Consider the following 13895-nt stretch of genomic DNA (forward strand, 5'->3'; position numbering starts at 1 on the left):
CTCAGTTACCCAATGGTTTACAAAGTAGAAAAATCATTCATTAGGATAAAAACGTGGTGGGATTTTAGGTCCATTTCCAAAGGACTGACTTCCTTGGCAGCACCACTGTCCTTTAGCAGAGACCAGGATGCAAGTTCATGATCAAAGCAGGCGTGCTTGCAGGAGACCACTGCTTGACATTCAATTATCTGAGGCCCCTAGACCCCCTTTGACCACCCGCCTCTGCCGTCTTATTAGTGCTAGAAAATAGATGGAATTTTTGTGAAAATGTTAGGAACATTTCTGCTGTACATGATTTAGAAGTTCTCCAAATTTTTCAAATAGGTCTTCCACCCATTTTACATTTTTCATACAAAGTTGGACAATTTCTTCCTGTCCTAAATCTTCATTTTTTTTCTGCACAGAAGAAATCTAAAATAAAAAGAAATACCAAATTGGTTTATACTTATCACGTTATAAGCTCTTCATGAGGGCTTACTGTTTCTATATCCTGAATGAAAAGAGGATTTATAAATTCACCTACAAGTACAGATTTTTTTTAAAAAATTCCATCCACGGAGAATGACTATTTCATATAAATTTGGGTGGTCTAATCCTATCATTTTTGACTACATGGGGGCAGGGAGGAAGGCTAGGAAAAGTGGTTCAAACTTTCTCAATTACTTCCATTTGTGTTAAAAGCCGAATGACAAATTTTGGGGTAAGTTCTGCGTTTCAGGGCATTGTAAAAATAGCCAACATACTTTACATGACCATCTTTACTTTCTCCTTTGCTAGACAGAGGTTAGATTTATGAACGTCTTTCCATACCAGACCATTATCAAACACATGATTGTACAGCCTTGAGCCAACTTAACCCTTTTGAATTAAAAAACTGATAATGCTTGTCAAAAAAGCTTACTGTCTACAACCATTTAACCTCTGAGATTAATCCTTACATCCTATCCACCAAGTGTTATTATGGTCATACATAATTTCTGAGCAACTTAAATTGATACTTAAAAGTTACAATTAAATTTTGACTATCATTTCTTCATGCCAAGGGACAAAACTCCCATTTTCTCTGCAATTAACTGGGATAAGGCCATTCTACAGATAAGGAGGACAGCAAGATATTCAAAGCAGTGACTAACGTGAATTAATTAAAGCAGGATCATTATACATTATGAGAGAAGAAAATGCAATAAAGTGCCATTTATTATGGCAACGTAAAGCAAGTGCCATTTATTATGGCAACGTAAAGCAACGTAACAGCTTAAAAACATTACCACTTACAGCTCCTATGTGCTGGTGAGCCTCAGATTAATCTGAGCACAACGCTTAGAGTATAGACACATTTTTTAAAACAATTTTTAACAATTCTCTTTAAAACATTAAAAAATACTGTAGCTAACTAGTGCATATAACAAAAAAGAAGCAGACTCACAGATACAGAGAACAAACTAGTGGGTACCAGTGGGAGGTGGGAGGGGCAATATAGGGGCTGGGGAGTGAGAGGTACAAACTGCTGGGTGTAAGACAGGCTACAGGGATATATTGTACAACACAGGGAATATAATCAATATTTTGTAATAACTGTAACTGCAGTGTAATCTTTAAAAATTATATATATAAATGCTACAGCTACAGTCTTCTTAAAGTTCAGAAAAACATACATTTCTTTTTTAAGTAAACGAAAAAGTAATTACCTCATCTTTACATATGAGATAAACATGATATTTATAATGATGGAGTGAATGATACAAAGAATACAACTGTATTTTCTCTGGATCAACGGCAAACTCCTGTAAAAAGAAAAGAGTTTATAGATACATTTATTTCATGGAGCATCTGAACTAAGAATACTTTTATGAAAATACTAGACCAAAAGTCTCAATGGAAATCTTAAAAATGACTTATATGGCTAGATATTAATATGTATTAATATGGACAAGAGACTTATTCAAAATAAGATTTTAAATTGTATTTTAAAATCTTTATTCTTTTTCCTGAATATAAATATACACTATTTCAAAAAAGTTAAATATTACAAAAAATTTAAACAGTAAACATAGAAGATGACTTACAAGGTAAAAGAATTCTATAATTCTTGCCTCAGAGGTAAACAAGGTTAACAGTATGTCACATATTCTTCCATGTACATGCTTCCATATGTATAACATATATCAATAACACTAATTTTGTAATGGGAAGGGAATCATACTATATATATTGTTTTGCAATTTTATTTTTTATAACATTTTCTTTAACCAAAGTAAAACTTGAATATCTTTCTATTTATTAAGCACCACCCTCCCAACAGAAATTATATGAGGGCAGGATTTTGGACCATTTTTCGCTGTTGTATTCCTAGTACTCAAAACTATATTTGGTATACTACAGGTACCAAATTTTTTAATTGAAAGAATGAATGAATCTATCTCTTCTTTTTAAAAAGTACATAATATTACATTATCTGGGTGGCTCTTTATTTATTTAGTCTCACGCTGGTGATATGTAACTGGAATTGTTCTTACAACTAATTCTACAATGAGCAAAGGCATATGGTTTTATGCATTTGTGAATGATTCTACAAAACACATTTTTGATGGGGAACTGATGTTGCTAAACTGCTTTCTGAAAAGGCAATAATTTAGACTATGTTTGAAAATAAATGAATTCCAATTTTAATAATTTTACAGATATGGAATATTGAATCTTATGGAATATGTGCACATCCACTTATCTGTATGCATTTGTACCCAGTGACACACAAAAATATTAAAAATATAATTATAAGCATGGGATGATTGTTAGTCTTACTTAGAAAATTTGTGAGCACTCACCATATACCAGATACGGTGAAAAACAAAGAGTAAGAACGAGTCCCTATTCTGTAGGCCAGAGCTGTTCATTCTTACCTGAAAACACTTCACATTTAACAACAGAGTAAAATATTTGCTTGTTTCAATGTTTGAAGTAGGATTTATATTGACAACTAGAAAATGTATAATTACATCAATCAATATATACTTACTTGTGCAGATTTAGTAGTTGTTTTAGAAGTTCTTAGAGTTTTTTTATTATAAGCTTTGCCATTCATTTTGATTTTAGAAATAGCAGATCCCCCACTTTTTGTTTTAGAGTCTCGAGTAATTATTGTTAGTTCAGGAAAACTTTCCAAGGCATTCTTTAAAATAAAATAAAGCAAAAATAACTGACATCAGAAGAAAAGTGATCTCAACTACTTCCAGCTATTCAAAACTTATTTTTAAAAAATATAGAAATATATTCATACATGTACATATACACAAAAAATATATGTGGGGGGGTACTGATGGGTTGCGGTAAATATATACAATCTATACATACATACACAAACATATGTGGGGTGTTAAACATGGCCACAAATTCTCTGTAGCTCCTCCCATCAAGATGTGGAACCTATTTCCCCATCCCCTGGATCTGGGCCAAACTTATGACCTGACTTAAGCAACAGGATGTGACACTATGGGGACTCCCGAATGAGTAAGAGTAGTAATGCCTCTCTGGCTTCTAGGCAGGGGAAAGAAGGACATTTGTAAGCTTCAACTGTTTATAAACAGTTTCAACCTTCAAGGCCACTCTTTTCCAAACGCTATATAGGTTCCCAAGCACCTGGTATTGTGACCCCTCAAACAGTGCATTTGAAAACAACTTAATTTTTTAAATAAAAGTGTAGGAGTGAACTGTTTCATTAATAGAAATAATAGAATTTTTGGCATTTCCTACCATAGTGAGCTATTTGTTTCTAGATTCATTCTAACTTTTAATACTGTGTGCACATTTTGGCTTTGAAATGCAAATTGCTATAAATGAAAACTATCCATCATAGACATCACTATTATCATTTATAGTTATATTAAATAACTATAATTTCAAAATTAGAAATTTTGTGTTTTTTTCTGTGAAAACAAGAATATGAAAATGAATTTTTCAGTTGTTCACCATAAACTATTGCATAAGATTTAAATATCTACTGAGGGCTTCCCTGGTGGCGCAGTGGTTGAGAGTCCGCCTGCCAATGCAGGAGACACGGGTTCGTGCCCCAGTCCAGGAAGATCCCACATGCCGCGGGGCGATTGGGCCCATGAGCCATGGCTGCTGAGCCTGCGCGTCCAGAGCCTGTGCTCCGCAACGGGAGAGGCCGCAACGGTGAGAGGCCCGCGTAACGCAAAAAAAAAAAAACTTTTCTACTGAGTCTATTAAATTCCAAGTGGTGGCTTTATTTTTCTTTTTTTAAGATTTATTTATCATTTATTAATTTAATTAATTTATTTTTGGCTATGTCAGGTCTTAGTTGCGGCACGCGGGATCTCCACTGAGGTGTGCAGGCTTCTCTCTCTAGTTGTGGCATGCAGGCTCCAGGGCGTGGACTCTGCAGTTTGCGGCACACAGGCTCTCTAGTTGAGGCTCATGAGCTCAGCAGTTGTGGTGCATGGGCTCAGTTGCCCCGCAGCACGTGGGATCTTAGTTCCCTGACCAGGGATCGAACCCGGCTCCCCTGCATTCTAAGGTGGATTCTTTACCACTGGACCACCGGGGAAGTCCCGGTGGCTTTATTTTTTATTTTTTATTTTTTTATTATTTATTTATTTATTTATTTATTTATTTATTTATTTATTTATTTATTTATTTATTTTCTTATTTATTTATTTTCTTATTTATTTATTTTCTTATTTATTTATTTTCTTATTTATTTATTTATCTATCTATCTATCTATCTATCTATTTATCTATTTATTTATTTATTTATTTTCTTTTTGCGGTACGCGGGCCTCTCACCGTTGCGGCTTTTCCCATTGCAGAGCACAGGCTCCGGACACGCAGGCTCAGCGGCCATGGCTCACGGGCCCAGCCGCTCCGCGGCATGTGGGATCTTCCTGGACCAGGGCACGAACCCGTGTCCCCTGCATCGGCAGGCGGACTCTCAACCACTGCGCCACCAGGGAAGCCCACATGTTATACTCTGAATAAGAAAAGGCGGGAAATTTTTGACTACTAAGTAGCTTCTATGATATATTTTCTGAGTTTAGATTAGTTTTTTGTTCTCTATTTCTGGTAACACCAAAAACCAATTTATAGTGCCAAGATACATTAACAGACGTATATACCTCCTATGATTAGGTGAGGATCAATTTTTCCCTAGATACTGAGTAATGCAGGCAAGTAAAGGGAATTTTGATAACTGTGCTAAAGCCAATTTTAAGTATATATGAAATGTGAAATTTTTAAAGAGGTTTAAAAGAAAAACAAGATTGGAATACAGTAGTTTAAAGGAAGTATTTTTGAAAACATTTGGAAATTATTATATATAAGGAATACGAGCTGAATATAAAAACCTGAAAAATGAACTTAAGCAGAGAAAAGCAAATGATTAACACTAAGAATATACTTAATAAAATAAAAAAACAAGCTCAGACAAGACTCATAATGAATAAAAATCAAATTTTTGTTGGGTGGAAAAATCTTATAAAACTGAGAATGACTTCCCAAAATTTTCTTTCCTATTATATCTAAGACTGTGATTGCCACTGAGTTTGCTAATAAACCACCTGACGGAAATACCTTGAATGACTGATCCAAATGAAGATTCAAAAGGAGTCTCTTTCGGTTATCATTCAGCATGCTATCTATTTTTTTCATATGAGGCAAAAGTAGCTCATCTAAAACAAGATAAAAATTTATTGTGACAGGATAAACTATCAACAAAAAAACTTGTTAGAAATACAGCTTTTCCTTAAAACAATAGATTGACATTAAATTCACTGATTATGTAAAGTATTGATTTAAAAATATTGCACATGAAGCTTTTTGAACAAAAGTTACCTTGAAAAAATAGGTTTACAATAGCTAAGTGAGAAAGGAGTAGCATAGTGTGATGACAGAATCTAAAGTCCTGGGTTTTAACCCCATCTATGCCACCAGAATTGATCAACCAGTGGACAAAGTGCCTAATCTCTTCAGACCTCATTTACCATGTGAACAATAACAGTATTCCAAAACATAAATTTAACATTAAAATTTTTAATAAAATACTGAGTATGATATTCTTAATTCACTATAGTTTGGGGCAAAGAAAAATAGTCAAAATCCAGTTTCAAATACACAAGGGAAGAGTCAAAATAGTTACTTGAGAAAAGCGGAGAGTAAAAGTATGATGAAGGTTCCTTACCCAAAGATTATGATTTCTTTTTTACCCTTCTGAAACTTTAAGCTCTTTTAAGAGAAACACTTTCAGAGTATAAGTTAATTACTTTTAGTGCTGTATTAAATATTTTAGGTTACTAAACTATTTCTTAATTTATCAGCATAACAACATTTTACAATACTAATTAGCTTTAATGACCTTTCTGAAAATGTATATATAACCCTCAGAATCTGGTTACTAATTTCATAGCTAAATAAAATGACTCTTTATAATTGGAGAATAAACACAAGCACAGAGACCAGCAAAAGAACACTTTCCTCAAATTGAAGAAAAAGTCCTCAGTAAGGAATGCTTTCTAAGATCACCACAACACACCTGATAGCTTTCTTTTTATCTTTCTAGCAGTGATTAAATCTATTCAAATATTACAAAAATTTACATTTCACACAAATAAGTTTTAAACATTTGTGTATTATTTTTAAATATAACCATTAAATTTTTCATCCCTCATTTTAAATGGAGAAAAACTTTTTTAAAAATGATAAGCAATAGAAAAAAATCATTTAAAATACAACCACCCAGAAATGATCACTACTAAGAAACGCATATTTTATCATGCAAGGAGTTTTGATTGAGAGAGAAAACGTTTACTGGCAAAATGCTGACCTAGGGAATTAATTTGGGGTTTTGATTGTGGCTCTTCTACCACTAACTTGTTCTGTAACTTTAGGAAACACATTTAATATCTTCTCTAACGTCTCTTCCAGCTCTACAATAGCTGATGTATGAATTACTGCCTCTGATTATATAGTCAAAAAAGCAAGACTAGAAATTAGAAGACCTTGGATTTAATCCTTTCTCTGCTACTTGCAAGTTGTGGGCTCTTAAGCAAGTCACTTAACCTTTTTGAGCATCATTGTCTTCACCCAAAAAATGGCTGTCTAAGTTGTTCTGGGATTCATATAGAATAATGTATGTCAAAGTATGTGGAAATAATAAAACAATATACATTATTAGGCATTGCTGTTGAAGTATATTGTTACTGATTATTCATTGTTACTATCTTTTTGATCTTACACTTGTTCAACTCATTTTGATAGAAGGATAATGGAAACTGACTCGTTAATCCTTTTATTCTCTCTTCTAGTTGTCCCTGGTGAATGCTATAGTAGCTGAAGGGTAAATGTTAGTGAGCAACATTAGATATATAAATTACCAGTTTATTTCGTATGTCAATTTCATCCCTACTCTACCATAAGAAAAAGTTACTAAAGGAAGAGTAAAAAAGGAATAATATTAATAAATATAACCCATGGCGTTTTTGTTATTGTTTTACTACTAATTGATTAGAAAATAATTACTCTGTGACGTATCTTTTACTGGATACGAATATACAATTTTAATCTTTACACCATTATTATCTTTCCAATTATTAGAAAACAGAATATATTGACATCTGGACCTTCCACGCAACTCAGACAAGTTGGTGAAATGTTATGAGGATGATAAAGATTCTAGAATTGAAAGAAACTAGTGGGTAGTTACATAATATTCTCATGAGTAGAAATCAATAAAAATATATTCAATATAAAATTGTTCATATATTCAAACAATTCATGAAAAGCTATGACCCCATTTTATAGAATCAATATATCAACAGTTTGTTAACTGACAACATATACAAAAACCACATATTAAACATGTAACTAACAGAGAAGAATAAAAAAGATCCAGAAAGTACTACCAAGAAAGTACTACTTAGCAGACTGTACCGTTGCTCTTCTCTAAGGCTTGCATTGTGTCAGGATCCAAAGCAATGCTAACAAGCAATTCCATGTAACTCTTAAAGGTTTCCTTCATTGCTCTTGTGTTCAAAAAACGAGTAACAAAGGGAGCTGGAGGATTAAATTCTGGGAGGGAGAAAAGATGAAATATTAAATACTCCTTCCTGACAACTTTTAAAACACTCTGCTCTATAGCAAGTGTCTATAAGCAGATAAAAGGTTGTAGATAAAATTTCTTCAAATTCAAGGTTCTCCCACTCTGCCTTTAAACACACCCTGGGTGAGAGATTCTCAAAGGTGGTTTTGCACATCACAATCACTGGAGAGCTTTTAAAACAAAACAAAAAAACCAGATTGCTGGACTTATTAAAACAGAATCTGGGGTGGTAATGGTGGTAATGGTGATGAAGCTTAAGTGTTATACTTTTTAAAAAGTTCCCAGGTGCCTCTGAAGCCCAACACCAGCCCAGCATTTGGAAACATCTGCCCCATAGGAACCTGTTTCTCCTCCCCTGGCCCTACCAGACATCTGCTGCCAGGTCGTGCTACTTCAAAACTGATGGTTTCTCTACAGTATTTAATTAGTAAAGAAACCATAAAACACCTAATGTATGAGTTAATATATACATATCTCTTCTTTTTACTTCTACACTTAAATTACTGTAAAATTCTGGTCTAGAGTCAACACATACTAAGAAAAAATTTTAATGTAAACATAGCCTGTGCATAAAGAAAATTTCACTCAAATTCAATGGCTAGAACTGCAAGATTAGAGGTGTGTCTGAATTTTGACTCTTTTCGTTCAAGTACAGAACTATTATCACGGCCTTTAACAGGGGTTCTTAGACTTTGTTCCACGGACCCCTCAGGGTCTCCCCCCATAACCATTTCAGGGGTCTCTGATGTCAAACTGTTTTCCTAATAATATTAAGATGTTGTATACCTTTTTCACTCTGTTGACATTTGTAAAAGGAATGTTGGGTAAAACTGCTAGGGCCTTACCTAGCCTGAATTGAGGCAGTGACACCAAACTGTACTAGTAGCCATATACTTTGCCATGACTGTCATCTAACTGCCATGAATTTGAAGGAAAAAAAAAAAACAATTGCCCTTAAGAATAATCCTTGATGAAGCAGTAATAATTATTAATTGTATTAAATCTCTACTCTTGAGTAAATGTCTTAAAATTCTGTGGGATGAAATGAGAGGTACATATAAAGCATTTCTGCTATGAAGTATGACAGTTTTCTCCAGGAAAAGCATCCATGTAATTGTTTGAATTACAAGATGAACCAGCCACCTTTTCCCCCACTGGGATACCAATTTTATTTGAAAAAAATGACTGACAGATACACTATGCCTATTCAGACTTGGGTATTTGGCAGACATTTTCTTAATGAAGTGAACCTGTCACTGCAAGGAAAACAACTGACATTTGTTGCCAATGATAAAATTTGAGGTTTCAAGTGAAAATTAGAATTCCGGAAAACTTGTTTCCACTACTGTGAACCTGACAACGTTCCAATACTTAAAGATTTCATTGATGAGATCAGTGTTGATATTAAAAATGTCATTTCTCGGGCTTCCCTGGTGGCGCAGTGGTTGAGAGTCCGCCTGCCGATGCAGGGGACGCGGGTTCGTGCCCCGGTCTGGGAGGATCCCACATGCCGCGGAGCGGCTAGGCCCGTGAGCCATGGCTACTGGGCCTGCGCGTCCAGAGCCTGTGCTCCGCAACGGGAGAGGCCACAGCAGTGAGAAGCCCACGTAATGCAAAAAAAAAAAAAAAAAAAAAAAAAAAAAAAGTCATTTCTTTGATACTGCAAAAATGTATGATGTAAATGTAAGAACTAAAACCATAAGACTCTTAGAAGAAAATACAAGGATAAATCTTCATGATCTTGGATTTGCAATGGATTCTAAATATGACACCAAAAACATGAGCAATGAAAAAAATAGATAAATCTGGCTTCATGAGAATTTCAGACTTTTGTGCATCAAAGGACACTATCAAAAAAAATGAAATACTGTGCTCACTTCAGCAGCACATATACTAAAAAAAAAAAAAAAAAAAAGGGCTTCCCTGGTGGCGTAGTGGTTGAGAGTCCACCTGCCGATGCAGGGGACACGGGTTCGTGCCCCGGTCCGGGAAGATCCCACGTGTCACGGAGCGGCTGGGCCCGTGAGCCATGGCCGCTGAGCCTGCGCGTCCGGAGCCTGTGCTCCGCAACGGGAGAGGCCACAATAGTGAGAGGCCCACATACCGCAAAAAACAAAAAACACAAAAAACTGAAGTATCTACAGAATGGGAGAAAATGTTTTCAAATCATATGTCTAATAAGGGTTTAACATCTATAATATATAAAGAACTCCTACAACTCAAGAACAAAAGGAGACATGAACTGGGCAAAGGATCTGAATAGACATTTCTCCAAAGAAGATAAGCAAATAGCTAGTAAGCAACTGAAAAGATGTTCAACATCATTAGTCATTAGGGAAATACAAATCAAAACCACAATGAGATTACCACTTCACACCTACTAGAATAGCTATAATCAAAAAACAAAATATAACAAGTATTGGTGAGGATGTGAAGAAATTGGAACCCTATGCATTGCTAGTGGGAATGTAAAATGGTGCAACCACTGGAAAAAGTTTGGCAGTTCCTCAAAAAGCTAAACATATAATTATATGACTCAGCAATTCCACTCTTAGGTATATAAATAATTGAAAACAAGAACATAAACAGATATTTATATGCCAATGTTCACTGCAGCATTATTTACAACAGCCAAAATGTGGAAGCAACCCAAGTGTCCATCAATAGATAAAAAGATAAACAAGAACATACAATGGATAAACTTACAGTGGAATTGTATTCAGTCATAAAAACTAGTAAGTTCTAATATATGCTATGTAACATGGATGAACCTTAAAAGCATTATGCTAAGTGAAATAAGCCACGCTTATATGAGATATGTAGAGTAGGCAAATTCATGGACACAAAATAGATTAGAGATTCCCAGCAGCTGGGGGAAAGGGAGAATGAGGAGTTATTGCCTAATGGTTACAAAGTTTCTGTTTGGGGTGATCAGGAAGTTTTGGAAATAGCTGTGACAGTTGAGCAACAGTGTGAATATAATTAATGCTGCTGAATCGTACACTTAAAAATGGCAAGTTTTATGTTATATATATTTTACCACATTTTAAAATGTGGAAAAACAATGAAATAGACTATGTACATCAATGAGCTAACAGATATTTTCACATTACCAAAAAATGTTATAAAATCATTCATGGATGAAAGATACCTCAAAGGGTAAAACAAACCAATAGATTTTAATGTAACAAGCATGAAAAGTTGAAGAAGCTACCACTTGTCAAGTTTATCAAATAAAATCCTTTGAGTATCAAAGAAAAATATTCATCATTATCTGAAAAGGTAATCAAAATACTCCTCTCTTTCCTAACTACATAGCTAATGTGAGGCTGGGTATTCTTCATATACTTTAACCAAAATAATATATATACAAACTGAATACAGAAGCAAATATGAAAATGCTATTCTTCTAACTAAATACAATTGTTTAAAAAAAACTTATGTGAATATGTAATGGGTTTATTTAAAATATCTTAAAATTGTCTGTTTTAACTGATACTTGGTGATATACATAGATACAGGCCACACACACACACAAAAAGTGTTTTGGAATCCTCAGTAAATTTGAAGATTATAAAGAAGTCTTGAAACAAATAGCTTGAAAATCACCAGCCTATAAATCTATGTTTATTATCAATATTTGCCTTCTTTTTAAGAAGCACTAAAAATGCTTGCCTGTTGGTGACACCTAGTGGTAACTCAAGGTACCAATGAAAGAAAATTTTCACCTTGACTGTCATTTGAGGAAGCTGTATAAATAACTGAGTGCAATTTCAGAACCCAAACTTCTCTGAACAGTAGGCAGCAATGCTAACTGCGAAATTACGTATAATGCCTTCCACACATACTCAAAGCACTAAATTTCTTTATAAATTCCGACGTGCCTACTTCTAAACAACAGTTCACAAGTAGCTTTTAAAAACAATACATTTAAAGTAAACTTCATACTGAAGAGTTTTTATTATAATTCTGTTTCTATCCAAGTAATCTCTAAGATCAGCTCCCAAGCAGTGATACTTACAATGTCAGAAACCATCCTGGACATCAACCTCAACAGTGCCCCCAACACCCGATTCATCATTCAAGTTCTGCCAAGATTACATCCTGAATTTCTCAAATGTGTCCTCTCTCCTCCATCCCTGCTGCCAAAACTTAGGTTCAGACTTTCAATTTATACCTGAACTGTGATGTCACGTAATTCAAAATCAGATTTTACCATGTTGCTCCCTTGCTTAAATCCCTCCAAGGACTCCCCTTTGCTTACAGGACCCCAAGCTTTTTAGCTTCAGCATGGCATATGCAGCCTTCCATCATCCTTTCGTCTTTTCCTGACTACCTTCAAATGTATGCTCTAGAAGAAGAAGGGTCAGCAAACTTTTTCTGTAAAGGGCCAGATGGTAAATATTTGGGGCTTTAATGGTCATATACTCTCTGTAGTAACTACGCAAATCTGTCACTGTAATGGGAAAGTAACTGTATGAAAACATGTAAATGAATCCCAGTGTTCCAATAAAACTTTATTTACAAGAATAGGCTGCAGATCAGATTTGGCCCACTAGCAGTAGTTTGCCTACTTCTGCTCTAGACTACTGAACTGCTAGAAATTTCTTGCATATATTACACAACAAGTTTGATGGCTGATGGAATGTTTCCTGGTATATTCTGTGTTTCACAGCTATCTCAGGTTTAAGTTCTAATGAAGTAAATTTCAATATATATAGCCTACATAAATGCTCTTTGGTGTCTTCAACAGTTTTTAACAGTGTTAGAAGGGTTCTAAGGTCAAAAAGTATGATAACTGCTATCTATTTCAACCTTTTCACTTTATAAAAGAGAAACTAAGGCAGTTATCTAGCTTAGTCATGGGCAAATATATGCCTAAGCAGAACTTAATTAGGTAGCTAAATTCCCTAATTAAGTAAAAGTAAATACATTTTGAATTGTCAGCGTCACTGCTCCTCCCCATTAATGTACATAATCTAAAGTTATCAAGGTATTCATTTCATGGAGAACTCACCCTCATCATCACTACTACTAGAGTGCATCTCGGGAGATGAGTCAGATTGGGATGATGAAAATTCTTCTTTCCATTTCTTCCTTTTCTTTGGTGGTGGCTCAGCCTTTACTTTTAGCTGTTTAACTTTGGGTTTCATGGAAGGGGCTTTTGTCGTTGTAGTTTTTGGTGTTGGAGGATCAGAAGTTTTACTGCTACTACTTGGCTTAGCCTGAACAGTTCTGCAATGTTACAAACAGACTTCATTAACGCACTGAAATCTTGTCAAATTAAAATAAATTAGACAAGGGATTTCCCCAGCGGTCTAGTGGTTAAGACTCTGCGCTTCCACTGCAGGTGGGGGTGCGGGTTCGATCCCTGGTCAGAGAACTAAGATCCCACATGCCATGTGATGCAGCCAAAAATAAATAAAATAAAATAAAATAAATTAGACAAAAACCCGAGAAACACTGGTGAAGAAAAGTTTATTTACCTCACCAGTATCTCCGAAATAAAGTCTAAGTCCTACACATCTCCAATGGTGATTCCTCCAAAAGTCTCTTGAAATACACTCTTTAACCACTGACATTCAATATTCAGTTAATAAGGGACTATATTAATTCCATCCCTATTTCTCTCTCTCCCTCCACTCTTCCTTTCCCTTTGTAAATTCATTTTCCTGACTATGAGGCTGTAAACGGCAGATGATCAATGGACTTACAGTCACGTCAGAAACTCTCGCAGGCTCTGGTGGTGCCAGGTTTTGATGTGGAATCCCAACTGCACCTGTTC

The 13895-nt window shown here is 34.9% G+C and overlaps 1 protein-coding gene across 4 annotated transcripts in view; it reads right to left on the reverse strand.

The window, feature by feature from the left end:
* Positions 1-270: 270 nt before the first annotated feature.
* QSER1 (glutamine and serine rich 1) overlaps positions 271-13895 on the reverse strand; it is a gene marked incomplete at its 3' end in the record, with an annotated part of 73903 nt that continues 60278 nt past the window's right edge. For 2 of the 4 annotated variants that reach the window (XM_079708708.1, XM_079708705.1), the window contains 6 exons: positions 13128-13345; positions 7942-8079; positions 5587-5684; positions 3017-3169; positions 1689-1784; positions 271-411 (listed from right to left, as the gene is read on the reverse strand). In XM_079708708.1, the coding sequence (XP_079564834.1) occupies positions 271-411; positions 1689-1784; positions 3017-3169; positions 5587-5684; positions 7942-8079; positions 13128-13345 (844 nt within the window). The remainder of the gene's footprint in view (positions 412-1688; positions 1785-3016; positions 3170-5586; positions 5685-7941; positions 8080-13127; positions 13346-13895) is intronic. The other 2 variants (XM_079708706.1, XM_079708707.1) reach the window with 2 other exon arrangements.

The sequence above is a fragment of the Hyperoodon ampullatus genome, assembly GCF_949752795.1.
Source record: "Hyperoodon ampullatus genome assembly, chromosome: 7".
Taxonomy (NCBI): domain Eukaryota; kingdom Metazoa; phylum Chordata; class Mammalia; order Artiodactyla; family Ziphiidae; genus Hyperoodon; species Hyperoodon ampullatus.